General features: G+C 39.9%; 1 protein-coding gene across 12 annotated transcripts in view; it reads right to left on the reverse strand.

Moving 5' to 3' along the window:
- LOC124141427 (microtubule-actin cross-linking factor 1, isoforms 1/2/3/5-like) overlaps positions 1–23,637 on the reverse strand; it is a 261,785-nt gene that overhangs the window by 75,459 nt on the left and 162,689 nt on the right. For 11 of the 12 annotated variants that reach the window (XM_046509482.2, XM_046509497.2, XM_046509473.2 and 8 more), the window contains 20 exons: positions 22,754–23,011; positions 22,007–22,211; positions 21,089–21,217; positions 20,465–20,542; positions 19,873–20,034; positions 19,124–19,228; positions 18,390–18,485; positions 17,458–17,580; positions 16,894–17,040; positions 16,540–16,602; positions 16,277–16,368; positions 15,478–15,592; positions 14,316–14,490; positions 13,684–13,841; positions 12,915–13,075; positions 12,391–12,529; positions 11,774–11,964; positions 10,900–11,059; positions 10,254–10,337; positions 256–477 (listed from right to left, as the gene is read on the reverse strand). In XM_046509482.2, the coding sequence (XP_046365438.2) occupies positions 256–477; positions 10,254–10,337; positions 10,900–11,059; positions 11,774–11,964; positions 12,391–12,529; positions 12,915–13,075; positions 13,684–13,841; positions 14,316–14,490; positions 15,478–15,592; positions 16,277–16,368; positions 16,540–16,602; positions 16,894–17,040; positions 17,458–17,580; positions 18,390–18,485; positions 19,124–19,228; positions 19,873–20,034; positions 20,465–20,542; positions 21,089–21,217; positions 22,007–22,211; positions 22,754–23,011 (2,863 nt within the window). The remainder of the gene's footprint in view (positions 1–255; positions 478–10,253; positions 10,338–10,899; positions 11,060–11,773; positions 11,965–12,390; positions 12,530–12,914; positions 13,076–13,683; positions 13,842–14,315; positions 14,491–15,477; positions 15,593–16,276; positions 16,369–16,539; positions 16,603–16,893; positions 17,041–17,457; positions 17,581–18,389; positions 18,486–19,123; positions 19,229–19,872; positions 20,035–20,464; positions 20,543–21,088; positions 21,218–22,006; positions 22,212–22,753; positions 23,012–23,637) is intronic. The other variant, XM_046509530.2, reaches the window with a different exon arrangement.

Consider the following 23,637-nt stretch of genomic DNA (forward strand, 5'->3'; position numbering starts at 1 on the left):
TAGTCGCCTCTTACGACAAGCATAGTTGGCTTTTACGGCAAGCCGGATCTTCACGGGTACTAAAATGAGAAGAGAACCAAGAATTTATTTGTGTTGAAACATACACACTAGTACTCCCATGAATCAAAACTGCAGTGGAGGAGAAGTTTAATGTGGAAAAATGTCTACCTACTGTAAGAAAGGGAAAATCTACTTCTTCAACCTTCAGGTATTGTCTGACAACTCCACCCAAAGGTTGCAGTGCAAGTGACTTACCTTAATGTCTATATTGGCCTGGGACAGTATGGCTGTGATGTCCTTCAACCTAGCACTTGTCCACTTGACCATTTCCATGTAGTCTTTGTTCAGTGTGTCCAGCTCCTGCTGCACTGCCTTTGCACCTGATTGAGTCTTTAACTTCTTATGTACAGTTTCGATCAACTTGGCGTCAACTTCTTCAAGACTTTCCCTGTAGTGCCGCAGTCGCTTGTCATAAATCTGAAATAAATAATGTCCAATTTACAGCTTTTCCATTAAACCATTTTTACCTCAAACGCATAGTCCTTAATATAGTTTAATTTATAGGTCAATGACACTAAACTCCAAATACAATATCAAGGTCTATACAAAGTCTGGATGATAGACAGTTAAAAAGCAAAGCTCAGTCAGGTCAGATAATACTATGATGAATTAATTTACAAATTAGAAAATCATGCATATTAATACATGATTGAATCACAGTATGTTTCATTAAGCTGACAATGGATAACATAAGTATAATACAAATATGAAAGGCTGTACAAAACCATATTATATCATGCATTTCATTAATAGTTCACTGTTAGAATACCACTGTTAACTGATAAAGAAGAATATATTAAAATCAAGGACAATTATTTGTGAAAAATACAAATTTGAAAAGACTGATGCACTTTTGAATACAAATGTTGTATCTTTAGGTTTAACTCCAATGTTGTCCCTTTGAGAATTGTACAAACATATGATCAGTTTTACTATTCAGGATAAAGTGTTTGAAGAATAATTTATCTAAATCAAAATGTTCAAATAAAACGGTTGTTGAAACGGAAAAATTTCAACAAACATTCCAAGTTGACAGTTTGGAGGCTTTAATTACATTATTCATAATCAGTGGTCAGTGAAAACAGTAGAGCTGACATTCATATTTGCAATATACACCAAATTGACATGTGATATACAAATGACATGCAGTAATCTGTCAATCTGATTGTTTGATTGGTGGCAACTACAGGCTGTATAACACACCCTGCCATGTAGCAGTAAATACACAAGCGATATTAACATGAGGTGACAGGTGATTGATATGCTATATATGGATATGCATATATATAAATGATTGATGTCCCTTGCTAAGAATCACACCTTACTGTCATGTATGCATATTTTTTTATTTACTTGAAATGCAAATTAGAAATGCTTCCTTGATGATAGTTCAAACCGTGGTTCAAAGATTTGTATGCATATTTTTTTATTTACTTGGAATGCAAAGTAGAAATGCTTCCTTGATGATAATTCAAACCGTGGTTCAAAGATGACCAAATGTGTATATTATAAGACAAAATGCCAAAAATGCCTTGTTTTTTCTGGAATTAGTTCTTATGAATTTAGAATATTCAAGATATACTTGACGAGATATATGTTATGTGATATATGACAGTGGGGTGTATGCGCAGTTCTACAACACTGAGCAGTGATATATATACACATGATATAAGGCTGTGAAATGTACATGTTATGGACAATGTTCTGCCAGAACCAAATCTCAGAGCAACAATGCTAAGCATATCATATGAATTAGATGGCGATTGTAATGGCTGTTATAAACAGTGATGTATGTCACACACAATAGCACCTAAACTGACACTTCGGGAACATTCGTCACACAACAGTAACAAGTACATATCAAATAGTGGACTGACCTCATCAAATAAGCAACCCCAGGTCTTCGGCGTGATGAACTAATGCTTCAGCAAGGCTACCCCACAGGCCCTTTAAGGGTGTTGTAGTTTTACTCTCTTACAATCCTTTACTAAGAATATGTTCTGCCACCGAGACTAATTCATAGGACAAAAAAGCCTTATTATTACATCTCAATATTAATATTTTAGAATAAAAGAGCTGGTGATGGATTGCCCTGAGGCTAATTACCCCATATCTAACACCTGCTAACTATAAAAGCCGATATTTATTATATTAGATTATACATTTATATACTGCAGGTATCCAGGTACTAGTATCTGCTCAAATGCGGTTTTGTTTGTTCCCTGACCAATGGATCCGTTTTCATTCCAGCTATCATTCTCAACTCCCTGGGGAGTATACACCCAAAAGCTGCCTACGGGTTATACGTCTACCTCACATATGGAGTACCCATTCCCTGCTGGGTGAATAGAGGCACATTTGAACAAAGTCACTTGCCCAGGGTGACACAACACGTTTGACACATGTGTTTTGGGTGTATGTACATATTCGTTTTTCCACCATCTCGTCACCTAACATCGGACGAAGAGTTCTTTTTGGTGCAGAGTGTTAAAAATTTGAAATATTTGATATTTAAAACCCTTTATACTGACAGCCATTACAATTTATCCATCATGAATTCAAGCTGGTATGATTCAATGATTCAGTTATCTGAAAGGTGAACATTATGTAACATAGTCCATAGGGATGTAAAACCTAATCCTTTCAGCTGGTCTGGAATGATGGTATCTTCTGATGCTCACTCAAAAGATGACAATAGACCTACAAATCATTGGAGAGATTTCAACAAATACCTCTATTTGAATCTTTTTGATATGTAGAATATGTATGGGTTTGTAGATGATGAGTTTTGGTTCTTATTGTTAAAAAGAAACTAGAGAAACATTTATATTTATTAATATAATATGCAAAGTAATCAAGTCAGAAACTTTACATTACTGGTACATAATGTTTTGGCTTTAATATGACCTTCACCTAGTAACCTTAATGTTTAACTGTTAATCTATCAACTGTTATTAGTGCCTGTTCCAGAGCATCAAGTAACTTTCTTCCTCTCTTATTACTGCCCTGACTCTGTATTTTGTTCCTTTAATATATTGTGGGGGTCTGGAATTTTTTATTGAGACAGTATATCTTTTCTGTTGGTGCTTTAAGATGTTTTTTCTTTGAAAAGAGGAGCAAGACAATGTTTTTGCACACACAACATATTATTTTTCAGAACATCTAGTTTGTCAGGTAAACAAGTTTTGTGTTGTACAACTTGAGGAAAAGGTTTTTCTTTTACTAGCATTTTGGGGAACACATTAATACCCACCCCCTTCCATCCCTCAAAAGTTTCAAATGGTTGGCCACTAACTAAGTACCCTGAATCCTGTTCCTATTTCTCGAACCTTTCTGCTTCCAAATACTGCACCATCATTTTCTAGTTTCCAATCAATTGTGATAAATAATATTTCCTTTTCCAATCTATTTTTCCCAATATAAGGCCATTATTTGTCTGAATTTCCTATGTATGGCCCCTACAGAGTTCCAAATAATTATTATCTCAGCTCACCTTCTGGTCTACAAGTCAATTTGTAATTCTGTTTCCCTAAATGTTACCTCAATTTGTAATCCTTTTTGACATCTTGGGACCTATTTTGGTACCCTGTTTCCCATCTTGTTTGTAATTATATCCTATCTGTGACCTTATTTTAACTGTTTCCCATTGAGTTCCCTATTTGTAATTGGTATCATCTAGTGACCCAAGTTGCGTTTCCCCATACAGTGCAAATATTTGAATTGTTTCCCATCTGGTGACCTTATTTGTAATTGTTTCCTATCTTGAGCACCTATTTGAAACTGTTTCCCACCTGGTGCCACTATGTGAATTGTTTCCCATCCTGATCATTTATTTGTAATTGCTTCCAATCTATTGCTCCATCTTGTAATTGTTTCCCCATTCGGTGCCCCAATTTGTAAATATTTCCCAACTCGTGCAACTATTGAATTTGTTCCCATCCAGTGACCATATTTGTAATTGTTCCCCACCTAGGGCACTATTTGTACTTGTTTCCCATCTGGTGCCCCTTATAGTATTTGTTTGTAATCTTGATCACTTTTTTGTAATTGTTTCCCCAACTTCTGCCCATATTTGTAATTGCTTCCTAGCCAGAGCACCAATTTGTTATTGTTTCCCATCAAGTGCCATTATTTGTATTGTTTCCCATCTGGTGCCCCTAAACATATTTGTTTGCCACCTTGATCACTTACTTGTAATTGTTTCCAATCTCGTACCAGTATTTATCAGAACAGACCACAATGGGAACTACAAGGTTGTGGATTAGCTACATGGTCATGGATAATGTTTTCATATTAGCTACATGGTCACAGACCACAATGATAGCTACACGGTCACAGACCACAATGATAGCTTCAAAACTCGCAGACCACAATGATAGCTACACGGTCACAGACCACAATGATAGCTTCAAAACTCGCAGACCACAATGATAGCTGCAAGGTCACAGACCACAATGATAGCTACAAGAGAGTGATTGAGTTGGGTTTAACGCCGCTTTTAACAGTATTCCAGTTATATCATGGCGTGTCAGCTTAATGTGGGAGGAAAGCCTGAAGTGATGCAGGTCTTAGACGTTTACCACTTCGGTGAAACCCACGAGCACAGGTATGGTGCTGACAAACCTAGAAACATAATCGGGGTGAACCGGGATTCGAACCCACAATCTAGCGTGTCCAGGGGACGCAACTCTGCACAGCGAATCGCGGTGCATTAGACGACTGGGCCACCCGTGCCCCCTGATAGCTACAAGGTCACAGACCAAAATGATAGCTTCAAAGCTCACAGACCACAATGATAGCTTCAAAGCTCACAGACCACAATGATAGCTGCAAGGTCACAGACCACAATGATAGCTTCAAAGCTCACAGACCACAATGATAGCTTCAAAGCTCACAGACCACAATGATAGCTGCAAGGTCACAGACCACAATGATAGCTTCAAAGTTCACAGACAACAATGATAGCTACAAGGTCACAGATCAAAATGATTACTTCAAAGCTCACAGACCACAATGATAGCTTCAAAGGTCACAGACGATAATGATAGCTACAAGGTCACAGACTACAATGATAGCTACAAGGTCACTGAAAGGTCACAGACCACAATGATAGCTTCAAAGCTCACAGACCACAATGATAGCTTCAAAGGTCACAGACCACAATGATAGCTACAAGGTCACAGACTACAATGATAGCTACAAGGTCACAGACCACAATGATAGCTACAAGGTAACAGACAACAATGATAGCTACATGGTCACAGACTAAAACTATAGCTACAAGGTCACAGACCACAATGATAGCTACAAGGTCACTGCAAGGTCATAGACCAGAATGATAGCTACAAGGTCACAGACCAGAATAATAGCTACAAGGTTACAGACCACAATGATAGCTACAAGGTCACTGCAAGGTCACAGACCACAATTATAGCTACAAGGTCACAGACCACAATGATAGCTACAAGGTCACTGCAAGGTTACAGACCACAATGATAGCTACAAGGTCACTGCAAGGTCACAGCCACAATGATAGCTACAAGGTCACAGACCACAACGATAGCTACAAGGTTACAGACCACAATGATAGCTACAAGGTCACTGCAAGGTCACAGACCACAACGATAGCTACATGATCATGGATGGTAGCTCTGAGGTTATGGACAATGTCTTGATATCAGCTAGAAGGTTATGTACAACAATAGTATCTACGAGTTCCTTGGCCATATTGTGTTTAGCACAAGGTTGTGTGCAAACTCTTCAGGTTAGCTACAAGGTCACTGACCACAACATTAGTGACATGGTAGCTACAAGGTCGTTGATCTCTTTGATTTATACACGGTCATTGGCCATAGTATGATTTCTACAAGGTTGTGGACAAACTCTTCAGGTTAGCTAAAACGTCACTGACCACAACATTAGTGACATGGTAGCTACAAGGTCATTGATCTCTTTGATTTCTACAAGGTCATTGGCCATGGTATGATTGCTACAAGGTTGTGGGCAACATCTTCGGGTTAGCTAAAACGTCACTGACCACAACATTAGTGACATGGTAGCTACAAGGTCATTGATCTCTTTGATTTCAACAAGGTCATGGGCCATAGTATGATTTCAACAAGGTTGTGGGCAACATCTTCGGGTTAGCTAAAACTTCACTGACAACAACATTAGTGACATGGTAGCTACAAGGTCATTGGCCATGGTATGATTGCTACAAGGTCGTGGACCACAATGGTAGGTACAAGGTCATTGATCATAATATTAATAATAAGGTCATGGATCACCCGTTTAGCTACGAGGTCATGGGGGATACATACAGCTACACGTCCAGGTGACTATGACAAAGAGGGGCGGGGGACTGTTCCTCTTGGATAGACAGTTTCAGAGTCTACAGAGAAGCATGCGCTCTACAGTGAGTTTTCTACACTATTGTAAGGTTGGAATTAATACATTACTAAACTCTACATTTTCTATGATTAGACAAAGTAGTTTATTATGGACTGAATCATGAATATAGTTATATGACTGATATCTGGGGATGTCCTGTATTGAGGGTAAAAGGTTTGAAATATGGACAAGAAACTTTTTCAAATAAATTTCAGGATATGTCTTCGAAAATATAACTCAGGACACAACTTGATGAAGTACATTTCACAATTATATGACGCATCAAGTTTCCTTTTGCAACCCGTATACGCTCAAGTCACTGACAGTGAGTGCACTGTGTTGAAGATAGGAGAAAAGTCCAAAGTGATGCAGGTCTTACATGTTTACCCCTTTGATGAAACCCCCAAGCATGGGTATGGTGCTAATAGACCTACACCATAATCACGGAGAACCAGGATTCGAACCCACAATCATAGGTCCCTGGCATGCCCAAGGGAGGCAACTCTGCACAGCGAAATGCAGTGCCTTAGCCTACTGGGCCACCCGTGTCCCGTCAAGTCAGTGACAATGTCATTGATAAGCTTATCTATAAAATGGTTGTGAGTTCAGAGCTTCAACACCGCTTTGTACAGTATCTCAGACATATGACGGCTAGTCAGCTGAATGTGGGAGGACTCACTTGAACTAAATAATTCCGAAACCACACAACAATAATATTGCCATGCAAAATACCCTTTTCTTGATATCTAACTTTATAATGACATTGATCCATTTTACACAAACAAGGGCAGACAAAACCTGCAGTGTGACTGACTGACTGACTGAATGTGCGACATTGACAAGTGCTGTGCAACATCATCATCTAAAGAATTCAGTTTGTACAGACAACTGACACTTCTCTCACACACAAGTGCACAATGAAATGTAAATGACGTATCAAAAGTGACGATTCTTGTCTTGCAGGTTAACAATGAAGTGACGTAAATGTTGATGAAGGATGTTAGCCATCAGCTGAAGCTGTGCGAGTCAGCTGGGATCAGATTAGTGTGGTTAATGTCACATGCTCTACAGCCTGGCCATGCAATCTACAGTCTACATGCAATCCACATGCAATCTAAACGCAATATACATGCAAACTAAGGCAACAGATTTCACTTAGTGACAATAATCACCTCTAAGAAATCAAAACCAACCAAAAAGGATACATTCTTTCTTAGTTTTCAAAATTTTGGGTGCTATATGTCCTGTATATTAAATAATGAGTATATTGTCAAATATAATTCAAATGTATTAAATTGTTTCACAAAAAAGTAATGTTAAGCATATCTATAAAAGTATTTCTTGAAATCGATAACCATCCAGTCCCCTTTGAACTATAAAGACATGCTTCATTTGACTCTCAGTGAATTTGACAACAACCAGATATCTTCATGATTTTTGAAAATTTGATTAAATGATCGACATGTTGTCAAAAACAGGTGAGGTGAAATTGAAGCACATATCTATCAACATGCATGGTTAACCATCACCATAAGAAGACATCTAAATGCACAAGCTCTAACAATGAAAAACAAGAGAAAAGAAGCAAGCAACATTCCAAGATCTTTGCACTTACAAAGCAACAATTTACAAAACAATATATTCAGTATATATATAAAATTACGGATAATTTCTTTTTCTATTACTGATACATGGCTTATACATATAGTCTATTCTAAAGATTACATGTTTTTGACAGTGGCTAGAAGCTCACTGAATGGAAAGTTCTTAAAAATGTCTCACCCAAAACTAGGTGTCTGACATCAAATTTCCAAAACAGAACATTGTTTTCAATCTGATCAAATCAGAATAATAAAATATATTAAAAGCATTTACTAGCTCATTCTATTTTATAAAGCACCTACGAACAAAATTTCTAGAAAAACAAAAGCAAAACAAAAACATCGCAGCCAGATGTCTGAAGTTTTGTAATAAACGTTACAGCCAACAAACTTTCCATTGAGGAGCCAAGGTCACCATTTGTATATTACTTACTGGTGGCTCAAGGTCAAACGTCTAGCTGACATTCATTGCGGAAAGGTTGGACAAGCCATGTGCATGAGCGGCAGTGCATTGTAAGTCACAACAAACAATAGTAACCAAATTGTTGCAAGCTGTGTCGGCAAGCAGCGAACTGAAAAAACTGGAGCTGGAACTAAACAAAACAAGCCGGACGGTATCGGAAAAAGGGTACAAAAATCAAAAAAAGGGTAACGACGGATTGTCCCTAAACACTCAAGTCGACGGAAATCTGCAGCGCAACAAGTTCACGTTAAAGATATGTACGTTTTACTTTGCTGGCGCGTATGTTTTAATTAGAATATAACAAAGCTCCAGAGATTAGGAGCAGCTAAAGCTCCAGGGATAGACACGACCACTGGTCCGTAAGTCCGAGACTAGTAACATTCTCAAAGTACTAGTTGTTATATCTCGAAATTTAGTTATTTTCCATAACCACTTGCCCAGAATGAGCTGCGGACAAGCTGGCTATACAATGGTGTCTACCCCTGAAGTCTGTTGTAAGTAGTTGGTGGTATATGCTATATGTATATGTTACTGACATACACAACATATAATACAACCTGAATTAATTGCATCGCGGGAATCCGAGGTTAGCTTCCATATTCGTAGCTTCTTCATACTTGAGTGATTAGAGATACCCCAGTACCGAAGTACTTGAAAACAATAGGGGAGAGAGAGAGAGAGAGAAAGATGAGGATGGCGGGTATATTCTGTAGTAGTGTTACTGAGCCAAGGGAGGAGGGGAAGGAGGAACAGGGGGGTCAGGAAAAAAAATCTGTAACAGAATCATTGTGCACATCTTTAATCATTGAGGGATGACATGTTGATCGGATGAAGGTAGGTCATGATGGTGTTGATATATGATAAGTATGGAGTGTTTAAGATGGATGAAATTGACAAAAAAATAAAAGAACCCTCATTTTTAAATCGATGTTTATTGTGATATTGACATTTATAGTGAAAAGCCTTCACTTATGTTCCAGTTACCATGAACTTGAACAAATCCTTGAGAAAAAAAAGATAAATATTAATATACTTTTGTGTTTGTGAGTAATTCATATGTCTTAATATTTTATGACCAGGTATAACTTTCAAAGCTAAAATTGTTTTATATAATTTTGGAATCTAAAATAATCATTGATGACGAGACATGACAAGCACTGAAACAAAACGTAGCTACAGAACTGCACTATACAACACAACAGTACACAACACTAGGCAACACTACAATCCATAGTGCATGAGAGACACAACAAACAGTGGTGATGACGGCGCCCAAGGCAGGCCGGACGGTGGACGAGGAGGGCTGCACATGCTGTAGGCAGACGAACAGCTCCATGCAGGGCTATATAGGAACCTGCAGTGCCAGGAGTCAGGGTGCATGTACATGCTAGCTACACATGCCACAAACAAGAGTGAGTTTATTTAAGTAGTCTGAAAGAAACAATGGTATGAGTGTTCTCGTTCATATCTTCATTCATTCGTCCTTCCTCACTGAATTGTTGCTCTGTTCCTATTGCTAAGTATAGATGTTTGGGGAGAATATGATTCACAATGATCTCTCATTTTGTCAAAATCAAATATTTTATATATTTTTTCTACTGTTTTTTCAACATATTTGAATTGTTTCAAGGGTATTATTAACTTTGTCTTGTGGTTGTGTCAGGGCATCCATACTGTGCTAGGAACAGGCAGCATACAACTATACAGTGTAGCTGTGGAGACAGAGACTGGCACAGTACCTTTGCTTCTCGGATGTACTGTCCGCCATGACGGTTGACAGCCTCGATCTGGTGGCGACGTTCTCCGAGGGAGTTGTAAATAGACTGAAATACACCAGTGTCAGGCATGTAGAAGGTATAAGTAAGTGAATGTCATTTCTGTATTTGGGTGAGTTACTTGTGACCCTGCTTTCAATAGTGTTTTAGCTACATCACAGCTTTATTTGGGAGGAAACCCCGAAATGGTGCAGGGTTTAGATGTGTACAACTTTGGAAAAATGGAAAGGTGCTGACAAACCTGGAAACAATGACAGCTAATCAGGGATTTGAACCCAATTTTTTCTGTTTCTAGAATCTTTATACAGCCAAGTCCCGTTAATCCGACATGGTTGGTTGCATATGATTATGTCAGATTAACAAGTAAGTCATTTAAATGAAATTAAGTAGTATCAACGTTCGTGATCGAATATTGGACATTACACAATAAATAACCATACAAATACAAAAGTCTCGGAGAGCGAAAATGTCAGATTAACGGGTCTAAAGAGCACTGATTTAATCAGTTCCTATCTTTAGTGTTGAATTGTCGATTGTTGAAATAAAGAGTATCGGATGAGCGAGACTTGACTGTACGTCAATTCATAGACTTGGCAAGTTCTGGACTCACCATGGTGGGCTCCAGCTGTTGTTTGACATGGTCGACGTTGTCTGACAGGAGGGGCTGGGACTCTATCCTGGCCTGCATCTGGCCGACCCACTGCTGCTCCCCGGTCAGCCCGTTGTGGTACAGGGAGGCCAGGTCAGACGACGTGTCCATGCTCCGCAGTCTGCAACATGCAGCATCATGGTGGAACTCTTCCCAACTTTGTTTTTTCTTCCGTATGTTACATTTGCATATACAGAAAACTACGGTTATATGAACTCAAAGGGACCACTCATTTTAATCTATTGTAAATGTTGTTCGTTATAAGAATATAATCAGCATATATACAGCAAATGGACGGGACCCAAAAACAGTTTCTTATATCCTTCAGTTTGTTATAAGGGTATTTGTTATTAAAGTAGTTTACAGTCTATATTACTATAGTTCAGAAGTAGTAGAAGTAGTTCATAATTTATTTCATGCCGCACTCACAATATTCCAGCTATATGACGGCAGCCTATAAATAATCAAATCTAGATGAGACAATCCAGTGATCAATATTGTGAATAGCACTCCATTCCGTCCGGGTACGATGACACGCTATCAACACAAGTAACCGAGCGTAACCACCATTTGGTCACCTCTTACGACCAGCTTAGGTTGCAAACATATTCAAACCAGAATGCAAACGGGGCCATGACATCAGGCAAGGTGATTTGCAGACATATGACACCAAAATATATGTACTGTGTTAGGATTTGCAGTCTGGACCATGAATAACTAGATGCTAAGATGGTCTGATGAAAAGTCAAACTGCCCATAGATATAACACAAAAACTACGTTAACTTTTTCCTTCCCTTGACATCATAAACTACAGGCCCGCTTACAGCCTCTCACCTCTCCACCACCTGTATACAGACATTGTCCCAGCGCCCGGTGACCTCGTCAACGTCCTTCTCCAGCGACTCCACGTCGTGGTGCTGCATGACACCGGGGCGGCTGTGCTCTGTCAGCGCCCGCAACTTCAGCACCTCCCGCTTCAGGGAGTCAACGTGGGGCTGCTTGGTCTGGATGGAGGACTGGAGGTCCTGGGGGTGGAAATGTGGAAATGTGGAAGTGGAAATAGTGTTACAACTCCAGGGATGGTAGACAGCAGAGTTCGAAACAAAACATAAACGTCAATGGGTCCTTCAATGTGATAACCTAATATTAATTGTTGATTATTTAAGGTGTCCCAATGTAAAAAACACAATAGTAAATTTTTTTTATTTTTTTTTTTTCGTTGTTCAAGTTAGAAACCAAATTTTGTTTAAAATAATTTCGGTGAAATCATGTTGTTCTTAAGTATTGTAGCATTTCACTCCCAGGGTCGCGTGTTCAATATGTGGAATATATAAAGATTTTTTATTTTTTTTTACAATTGAAATTAAAACGAAACATGCCGCAGATTTTATGATTATGCGGGTGATGCCTGAGAAGCAAGACTATTATTATTTTTTTTAGTTTCAACATACCACCAGCTCCTCTTTTGTATTGCGAAGACCCTGTGTGTCAGAGGTCATGTTGTCATGTGAGGCCAGCGTAATCTCGTAGTCCGACACTAGCTGCTTCACTTCATCCAGACTCGAAACTACAAGCATGGCGCTCTTCATTCTGGAGGAAGACAAATGAACATGAAATGAAAACGGTGACTGCAGTGCCGTAGCCAGCCGGTGGGTCAGGGTGGGCAGTTGGCCCCCCTGATTTTTTTAAAGAAAACAGTTTTATTTGAATCATGAAAATACAAGTTGGGTACAAGTGATACTTGTACAAATATTTGCACCCCCTGTCAAAAAAAGTTAACACGAGATATTGGGATTCAGACTCTTTAAACTGTAACGTTTGAGCTAATTAAACACATTTCATTAGTATAATGAGTTTTGATTTCTTCTTAAAGATAGCAGCATCATACAGTTCACATTAACAGTAATTTGTTACTTTGAGTTAATCATATCTCAAAAGAACGTAATATTTGTCACAACCTTGAATTGTCTCTCACCTATCTACATATATCTGTGAAATTGCTTTAAGCTGGTCACATTTCTGGACCACGAGATTGAGGCGGGATTCAATCTGGGATGTTTTTGGCGTGATGTTCTGGTACGTCTGCTGCAGACGATCCACATCCCGTTCACTGCTCAGTAGGTCTCGGTCAAACTCCTGCACCACAAATAACAAATGTTGGTGTAAGGCACACAGACACTATCCACCAGCTACCTGTGTGGCCTCGAATCATGAGGTATGTCTTTTGTATGTTTGACATTTTTATGAAGGTAAAATGCCATTGCTTATTGAGACAATATGAGTTAACTCCCCTTGTTCATTTACTTTTCGCAGACTCCACACAGTTTCTGATTTCGACAAATATCAAATATTTTCTGGCAAGAAACATATTCACAAGAGTAGGAGTAAAATTATTACAATAAACCACAAATTAACATTGGGAAATATTAATATGCAGCAGATTCTCATGGTTGAGTTACGGGAGAAAGACAGCGGTCATATAAATCAAAATGACTAACTTTAACATAGACCATCTTCTTCATCTTTTCATCAAACTATTTGTAAACAACACCAGTGTTGCTTACCTGATGTGAGGTGAGAGATCTGTGAACAGCGTCAGTGTTGCTTACCTGATGTGAGGTGAGAGATCTGTGAACAGCGTCAGTGTTGCTTACCTGATGTGAGGTGAGAGATCTGTGAACAGCGTCAGTGTTGCTTACCTGATGTGAGGTGAGAGATCTGTGAACAGCGTCAGTGTTGCTTACCTGATGTGAGGTGAGAGATCTGTGAACAGCGTCAGTGTTGTTGTGGATAGGCTTGTTGAGGAGGGTGGACAGTTGCTGGTCACACTGACCCAGGTTCCGGTTTACCTGCTCCAGCTGCTGCAGGAAGCTCTGGGACGCCGACTGACTCAACTTGGACTCTGTCAAACAGAACAGAACAGATGATGAAGCATCAATGTATCACACTACAGACCTATTGCTGAGTGATGCAGAACAGAGGATGAAGCATCAATGTATCACACTACAGACCTATTGCTGAGTGACACAGAACAGAGGATGAAGCATCACATCGCTCGCACTACAGACGTATTGCTGAGTGATGCGTAAGGAGGAATCTAAAATGGCAGAACAAACCATCAGTCATTCCGCTGATATAACCCCCTACTTTGTTTGCTTGTTGTTTAACGTCTGTAAACAATCAAGTCTGGACCTGATAATCTGTGCATTGATACTGTGAGCAACAATCCATGCCATCGGGATACCCTGACACATTATCAAGCAAGTCACCGAGTTTGACCGAGTCTGATCCCTTTGGTCACCTCTTAGGGTTGTTTGGGACCTATTCTAACCCGAAAGGTTGGTCAATGAAAGAACTCGACCGTCTGTCAACTTACCGTCTGCTGCTGCCTGAGACGAGAGGTTGAGGAAGATCTGGTTACACTCCTGCAGGTCTTGTCGGAGTTTGGCCATCTGAGGGTCAGAGTCTCCGCACTCGGCCAGGAGTTTCTCCGCGTCCTGTCGCAGTGCCTGCCATATGGCCACACGTTGGGAGGGGTCAAGGGCACGGAACTGGAACAACATCAGTGACTGGTATTAGCATGTACACTCTCGTTAAAATGAACACTACTTTCTCAATACACCAGCTCTTACGAAAGATGAACTCTATTGTCAACCTGATTAACAACATAATCCTTATTGATATTGTGTTACAGCGAAACTCCTCTTGAACTTTGTATAACTGGATACATATCTGATGTTCCCCAAGAAATAGCGCTTGATCCACAATAATCAAACCTCGATGCTTGGAGATAGATGATGCTGTCTTGGAATCCAATGCATAAAATCCTAATTTTTCCATTTCTTCCTAAGTAAATCTTTCAACCCATTATGGTTGAATACTATTACTGCTCTAAATATGGTGTGTGGATAAATGTAGATATAGCTTGTAGTTTCAGTCAGATTTGTTAGTTCTTTCAAAAATGACATCTTGTGTTAAAGGTTGGTTGGTTGGTTTGTTGTTTAACGCCTCACTCAGCAAAATTCCAGCTATATGATGGCGGTCTGTAAATAATCGAGTCTGGACCAGACAAGCCAGTGATTAATATCATGAGCATCGATCCATGCAATTGGGATCGATGACATGCGTCAACCAAGTCAGCGAGCCTGACCACCCGATCCTGTTAGTCGCCTTTTACGACAAGCATAGTCGCCTTTTACGGCAAGCATGGGTTGCTGAAGATCTATTCTACCCCGGATCTTCATGGGTCTTGTGTTAAAGGCATTGTTGTAACGTGTTTGTTTGTTTTATTTGCTTGTTGTTTAACATTACAGCTACATGATGGCGGTCTGTAAATAATAAAGTCTGGACCAGACAAACCAGTGATAGGTATTTGATCAATGTTACATGTTGTCTGGTACAATGACACGCAATTAACCAAGTCAACAAGCCTGATCATCAGATCCATTCAGTCACCTCATGGGACAAGCAGAGGCTGCTGAGGATCAGCTCTAACTCGGTATCCCTATGGTGGAGCTTCAGTATGTGCACAAGGTTACCTGTTTGAGGTCCCATCCCTTGACAATCTCTATCGTGGCAAGCACCATCCCCTTTCTCATGTTCCGCTGCTGGGTACGGCACAGGGACAACAACTTCTCCAGCTGTGACTTTAACCTGACAACATTGACAGATGACATCATGGTGCGCATTGGAAGTGACGGTAACTGTGTTACCTACAATAATGTTGGGAGAGTCCAACAAATGGATAATTGGCTTAGCTTTGGGGAATACCCCTTACAGGTAATTCCTAGTCTATTTTTAGTAACTTAAGTAAATACCATAATTATCAGTCAATATTCGTTTCTTTCGAATGACATGTGACCACTTCTCAGCCAATGAATATGATGGAAATCTTTGCATTACATTATACCACAAACTAATGTCATAATAACAATAAATTGTCTTCAGTGTTCTAGTGGCAACATTTTTAGTCTGTGACTTTGGCCACTATTCAGAAGACCAATTTTTGTAAAGAAAAATCAGTCAAGTAAGAACACCTGATGCTAATCTATATATGAGTGTGCATACTAAGACTAACATTAACTGAAGATAATGCCAAATTGCAGGTTTTGGCCAGTAGACTCCGTCTGTTGTTTCACAGACTGCTGCACTGTCTACACTTTCTTTCTTAAAGCACTCAATATCCCCAGACCTGTAAGGGAGCACTCTGTGTCAAAATAAGTTACTTATATATTCAAAAGAATTAAGTTTCCAAGTATGGATGACCAGCTTAAGTTTTTCACCTGACCAAGTTCCAAGATGGCTGGTGCATGCACACAGTTCAGTCACATGTCCTACCTGTTTGCATAGTCCACGGCTTCCTGGTTGGGGGGTGGGATTATGAAGCAGACAGATGGCACCGTCGATTCCATACCCACAGCCGTCCGCACCTGGTGCAGGGGAGAACATAGATAATAACCTCAATGTACCCGTCACATAAAAATATTATCAACATTTGCCTTTACCATTTAAATTTTCTGTGAAGAAATTGATACTGAAATTGTTATTCATACTTTGAAAAACAAAATTTTATGCCTGGTGATCAAGATTCTTTAACATACCTTCCATTTCAGAGCATCTGAATTGCTCAACAAAACACACTCTTCTCCCCTCTGGAAACTCAGCTGCAATAGAAGAGTCACATAAACTTAAATACCTCACACAAATGACCACGTCCATGTTTGTAAAGGCAAATATAATAGTACAGAAGGAGATCGTATGTCAAATTGGAAGGATGAAAATTCAAGTACTCATCACCAACAAAACAACATACTTTTATCATATTAAACTGTTCTTTCTAGAACAAGAGAAATCTGAAAAAAAATGGTTAATGTGAATACCAAAAGGATTTTGCCAGGTGTGCATAATTTCAAATATGTGGATTTTATCGAACGTGATAAAACATGTCAGCTTACCTCCTCCTGGTGGTATGTGCAAATTGATCGGATACGGACTGGATTGAACACTGGGCGGTTCCGTTGCAGAAGGGGGACAACCTCGTGACTGCGTACCACCAGAGACGAGATATGGCGCTCGTAGTCATGGAGACGGTCCTGCATTTCCTGCAAGGATGAGCAGGTGGTTAAATCATATATCTACACATCTTGTTTCAGACTACAAGTCACCTAACAATTTCCTCCATATTACAGTGCCATGTAGACCAACTTGTGTTCTGACTATTGTTCATCTTTGTTGATTAAAATGAATCTAATCTACTATAAACTGTAAATTGTACGCCCACATCATGGCATGCCTTTTAATAACAATAAATGCTGAACCTGTAACTATGAATATTCTATGAGAATGAAAATATAGTCCAAAATATGGTATTTTCTTCCACGTCATATTTCATATTTTGCCTTCACCTTTTTAGCAAGGGCAGATAACTCTACCTTCATGATGCATTTTCAATGACAAGTGACCCTTAAATCTCATTCGTCACATGATGTCACATGATGTCACATGATTCGTGCACCTACCTCCAGTTCTCGGAGTAGATGTTCTGCCTCCTCTCCGGGGAGCATTTTTCGTGCGTATCGTTTCTGGAGATGTTCCGTCTGTCGCATCATCCACTGCTCACACTCCTGCCCCTCCTCGAAAAACTGGGTGATAAAATAGCAGGGTTTACACATGAGGTAGTTCATTATTTCATCATATTTATAAGTGTATAAAATTCCTGGAAATTGCAGTCAGACAACCGGACTGGCAACATTGCAAAGTTACCAGTCAGATAAAATGTTGCTAGTCTAGAATTTTCTGGACGAATGAAAAAAGTAACAAAAGGGTAAGCATAACAATAGAACTGTTTAATGTTAGTTCCCAGAACAATAAACTGGTGGATTGTCAACTTAGTAACTTTAACTCTCGACCATCAGGCGATAGTCAGCAAAATAGACTGTCTTGGACTGTCAGAAAGTTTGCAGAACTAATAAAGTGAATGGTATTCTTTCCTGAAACACTATCATATCTCATTGCAATGGTCAACACCGAGGAAGGTCGGATAGAAATAACAACAATTTCATTCTTCTCTTATTATGGCATGATTGGCATTGGCCTTAAGAACCCTGACAAAAGGACCTTAATAACAATAACAAGTCTCCATCTTGAGTAGTAACACAGGCTACAGAACTGGGAACATTATTAAATGGGACTATGCTCCATGTCCAACCTGTGTACAGACATTATAATGTGAAAGTGTCGTTGTGTAATGAGGTTGTCATCAACTGCAAGCATCAAGCAAATCCTAAATTTGACTTCAAGGACTTTAATCAAGTTTTCTGACAGCTAATTATCCCGAGTCTAGTCTCCATTTAGGTTTTGTTGCTCCCAACTGAAACAACTGATCTAAAAATATTGCATAAATATACAGACACATTGATAGGGAGGAAACATGAGATGTAGGTGGGTGTACCTGTTGGTGGGCGGTGGCGTGCTTGAGGTGCTGCTCCAGGCACGCCGTCAACTCCAACAGCCAGGACCACTGAGACTGCAACGTGGCCATGTACGCCTGCAACATTGACACATCACACACGGTCACCTGGCTCTCAATAGGAATACAAGGAATACAATTGGAATACAAGATCAATATATGACGGGGATCTGTAAATAATCGAGTCTGGATCAGACAATCCAGTTATTGACATCATGAGCATTGATCAACCAAATTGGGATACGATGATGTATCAACCAAGTCAGCAGGCCTGACCACCCGACCCCGTTAGTCGCCTCTTACGACAAGCAGAGTCATCTGTTACAGCAAGCATGGGTTGCTGAAGACCTATTCTACCCCGGATCTTCACGGGTCGGCTGTAAGAGATAACTCCATGGATCAGATAGTATTAAATGCTCATGATTTGGTTGATTGTACCCCAACGACATAGGTCATTGCTCATATCAATTACCTGACTATGTATGGGTAGATGTCATATGCAGTAAACTACGATTATAACGAACCTTAAGGGTTCACTCATTTAAGTTTGTTACAACCGTAGTTAGTTTAAGCATATATGCAGTATATAAACAGTAAATGGCCAGGACCAAATAATAAATTTGTTATATTCGTCAGTTCATCATAAGCGTGTTCGTTAAAAATGTAGTTTACTGTAGTAGGAACATTGCTGAGTGCAGTGTAAAGCAAATTGTTACCTCGACAGTCTTAGCTGCTGGATGTCTGTCTAGAATCATAGCACCACCTCGTTCCTGTACAGCGTTGAACTGGGACTCGCGGGACTCTAGCTGTCGGACCAGGCCCTGCAACAACAAACAAATGACAGGTCATGAATACATCATGACTCTCATGGTTCACAATTAACCCATTGCAGAGTAGACTTAATCATGCCCCAAGCAAGAAGGTAAGAATTAGTCACACACACATGTAATTAATTTTTTTAATTTGCAATTTTCTTCTCACATGGCATGTTACATTTAGGAAGATGTTCATATTTTTACACCATATTGAACATATTTCAAATGTAAATAGTTGTAGAAACATTTTTTTTAAATTATTTTTTTAATCTCTCACATTGCTAATTGCTCAAACTTTAGTTTTGGATCCAAATATGATGAGCAATTGTGCTATACACAAAATATATAAAAAAGTTGATCTGACAACTATCTATCACTTCGGTAATCGGTGTGAAGTTGTTGGATAAAAAAGCAGAGGGTGTATCATTTCTGACTTTGTGATTGGTCTATCATGTAGTTTGATGGACAGCAGTGGTTATAAGTTAATTCTACTCTAATACGATGCAAGTTGAAGACATCTTAAACACTGATAACACACAAGTGCTGACTAACCACGGATAATGTTCAAGGTATGAACCCAAGGGACACAACTCTGTAGAATATAGGCCATCTAGTCACATTCAAATGAGGAGAACAAGTGCTGAACCTACCCTGTGTTGTTCATCGACTTCCCCGACGTTGATGTTGCGACTGCCCCAGTCTCGGGCCGTCTCCTCGCCCTCCTTGTGTCCAAGCCACACCAGCTCTGCTGTGGCCACCTGGATAAAGTCATGTAGTGACTCCAGGCACTTCTGACGGCGTACGGACGTGTTCTAGAGATACAAACCAAATACTGATACATGTTCTGTAAAGTAAGGTTAATATTATGTTCCTCTGAAAACAGATTAGGGAATTTCAGTAAGTGATTGAAAATACAAAATATTTTTGTAGAAAGTGAAATAAGTGAAATTGAGATATTTTATTATTTGGGATTTAAAAGTTATTAAGTGAGTATGGTTTTAGCAACATTCTAGCAATATCACGGCAGGGGACACAAGAAATGGGCTTCACCCATTGTACCCATGAGGGGAATTGAACCCGGGTCTTAGGCGTGACGAGTAAAGGCTTTAAGCACTAGGCTACTAAACCGCCCCTATAAGAAAAAGGAATATCAATGTTCCTAATTAGGGGGTCCCAGGGACTCGAAGTTTTCTTCTATTATATGTTAATCTAGGGACTTCCTGAAATTGTAGAAGAACCCACCGTTAACAAGGAATAAGCCACTTCAGCTTTGGAAAGAGTCTGGGTGTAAAGCTTTTGTTCTTCTCCTGAAAGACTTCTCTGAAAACAAAATTGGCTGGCATCAGTATTATTCTAAAAACATCTTTATGAAAAACTAACAAGCCACATGCTCAGCTATAGATGGAACAATTAATATTCATTTAAAAAACATTTTACCAGAACAAACTACATGTGTCTTCAGGAAATAATGAAGTTGCAACATCATGTTAAAATGTTTGAGATTCATAGAGAAAATATGAAGAATTCTGAAAAAAGAAAATATTATTTAAGCATCTGGTATACTTGTTACACTTTAATTATAAACTTTCATGGTGATTCCAGGCAGAACAGATCCTCATACTCATTGCAAGACAAAATGCAGTTTGCCCCGTACTCCATGCCTATTGCAGGACAAAATGCAGTTTGCCCCGTACTCCATGCCTATTGCTGGACGAAATGAAGTTTCCCCCATACTCCATACCTATTGTATGACGAAATGCTGTTGGGATGGAGACAATGCGTGACCTGGCCATTGTGTGTCATTAGTACCTGACTGCATGGCTTGTTGCTCATGCTATCAACCACCACCAAACTGAGAGCACCTACCCGGTCTGCTATACACTTGTCGACCTGAGCCCGGAAGCCAAGGATCTCCTGGTGGACCCGTTGGTGGGCCTGGAGCAGGGCCTGGATACGGGACAGCTCGTTGTCGTACTCGGCTGACTCGAGGGATTGCTGAAACACAGATAAACATGTAGTTGTAAATAATGACGTGTAATACTCCACACCAAGGAGGAGAAAGCTAACATGAAAGTACAGAAAGTAACATGACATTACTACCTCTGTGAATGGATCAGTGGGAATATGAATATCATTTTTATCTCCCAAGGTATCATACCAAGTACGTCTAGATATCACCTGATGGAATCTGTATGGGCAACTTCTCAATATATCGCATCAAAGTGAGTGAGGGAGTATGTTTATGCCACTTTTAGCAATATTACAGCAATATCACACCGGAATATGGGCTTCACGCATTGTACCCATATGGGGAATCAAAGCCGGGTCTTTGGCATGACAAGCCAACGCTTTAAGCACTAGGCTACCCCCTTGCCCCTAATCACATCAGAACATTTACAGACTCAATACACATGCAGGTAATAACGGGGACCTTCCTGACAGCAAGACCTGTGGTGATTCCGGGTAAGAACATAGGTCCCCAAGGTTGTTAGAGGTGAATATATGGATAGGGAGGTCAGGCTCAGTGACTTGGTTCGTTGTATGTTGTCGTATCTCAATTACATGGATAGATGTTCATGATATCAATCACTGCATTGTCCTGGTCCCAACTCGATTAATTACACACTGACATGAGAAAGATGTGATATTGCTGAGTGCAGCATTAAACAACAAACACATTCATGACCGCAAAAATACTCCTGTGTTCAATGAAATCTCTGAAATTAGATGCATAAACTGCGTCCCTCCCACTCAGTGACCTTAATCTTGACCTTGAGTACACACCTGCTTCTCCTCGATCCAGTCAAGACAGTCCTGTAAGTGTTTGAAGGCGGGGTTGGTGTCCACCATCCGGACCTCTGTGATGACCTCCTTCCTCTTGGTGATGGTGCGGCCCTCCTCCACGTAGGACCTGGACAGCAACCGCTGCACCACGTTGCTGTACAGCTGCGTGCGTAGCTGCGACACACGCGTCTGAAGGTCCGATACCCTGCAGAGACAAACAGAGGTCATACTTAACATGTTATAGACATGAGGAGTAAAAACACTTTTTCTCAAGAAGTAACTGTGGGACATTGGTGGACAACCATGTTTTAGCCCATGCGTGTCCAATGTACAAGTAACAGTCAATGTGGGTATAAAATGGTTCAAACAAGATGTATCTGAGTGAGTGAGTGAGTGAGTGAGTGAGTGAGTGAGTGAGTGAGTGAGTATGGTTTTACGCCGCTTTTAGCAATATTCCAGCAATATCACGGCGGGGGACACCAGAAATGGGCTTTACACATTGTACCCATGTCGGGAATCGAACCCGGGTCTTTAAACGCTTTAACCACTAGGCTACCTGACAGCCCCAGATGTATCTGAACTGCACTCATGGAAGTTGAAAATGCAACATTTTACTAATACTTTTATTTCTCATTATTGGCATGACCCGTCAATAATGATGCTGAGTATATACATATATATCAGTTTCATGATTATCCATGTATCAGCTCATACATTCATACATTCCATCTAATGTCAGATCCTCACCTCCTGTAGATTTGATCTGCCTGAGGATATCGTCCATCTTGTAAACTGTGAATGTCTCGGAACAGGTTACGAATGTTGTCCTCTATGGTCTTGATGGACCGGTCAATTGCATCACAGCTACGCTTGGCCTCGAAGGGGTGAATCACATCCACCCTCCTCTCTTCCTCCGCCACCTTCCTCTCCAGATCCACCAGAGTGTCCTCGTTTAGCTTCGACTCTCGGTGCACCTTCTCCGCTACTCGCTGCAGTCTCTCCAACCTGTAGGAATCATCGTTAGTTATCACAGCTGCCATTATCATCATTATGATCATTTATCATATACTTCCGTGTTCAAGAACGAGGTTTCTGAAGTTGAGAAAAGTGATTTTTTCATTGCAGTGAACATAACACTTGATATTTCACTGCAGTGAACATAAAACTTGATATTTCACTGCAGTGAACATAACACTTGATATTTCACTGCATTGAACACTTTAATGGAACTATTATCATATAAGAGTTACCTCCCGCAAATTGTCTCCCTTTATCGTAAGTGTCTAGCCCTGACATAAGCTGTTGACTTCCTTTTTATGGTAGTTCCACATTGACAAGGCAAAATATTGACAGAGGGTCATTTATGGAGTTATTATGGCTTCTTGCCATTCGTTATTCTCTTGAAAATGTTTTGTTATTAACTTTAAGTTTCTCATTTAACTCGTCAATTGAGATGATTCATTCCACAAAGCACCATTCTTGTTAATTGATCAGCCTGTACTTTTATCGCTTCCAACAGCGGTCTCATGGCTTTCAAGAATATGATTTTGTTGAAGTTGATTTTTTAGATAATATTATCATTGTCATAATAATCGTCATATATCATCCCCACAGTGCCCCCCGGATATAGC

Source organism: Haliotis rufescens, unplaced genomic scaffold (assembly GCF_023055435.1).
Source record: "Haliotis rufescens isolate VD_foot unplaced genomic scaffold, xgHalRufe1.0.p SCAF_2, whole genome shotgun sequence".
In the NCBI taxonomy this organism is placed as follows: domain Eukaryota; kingdom Metazoa; phylum Mollusca; class Gastropoda; order Lepetellida; family Haliotidae; genus Haliotis; species Haliotis rufescens.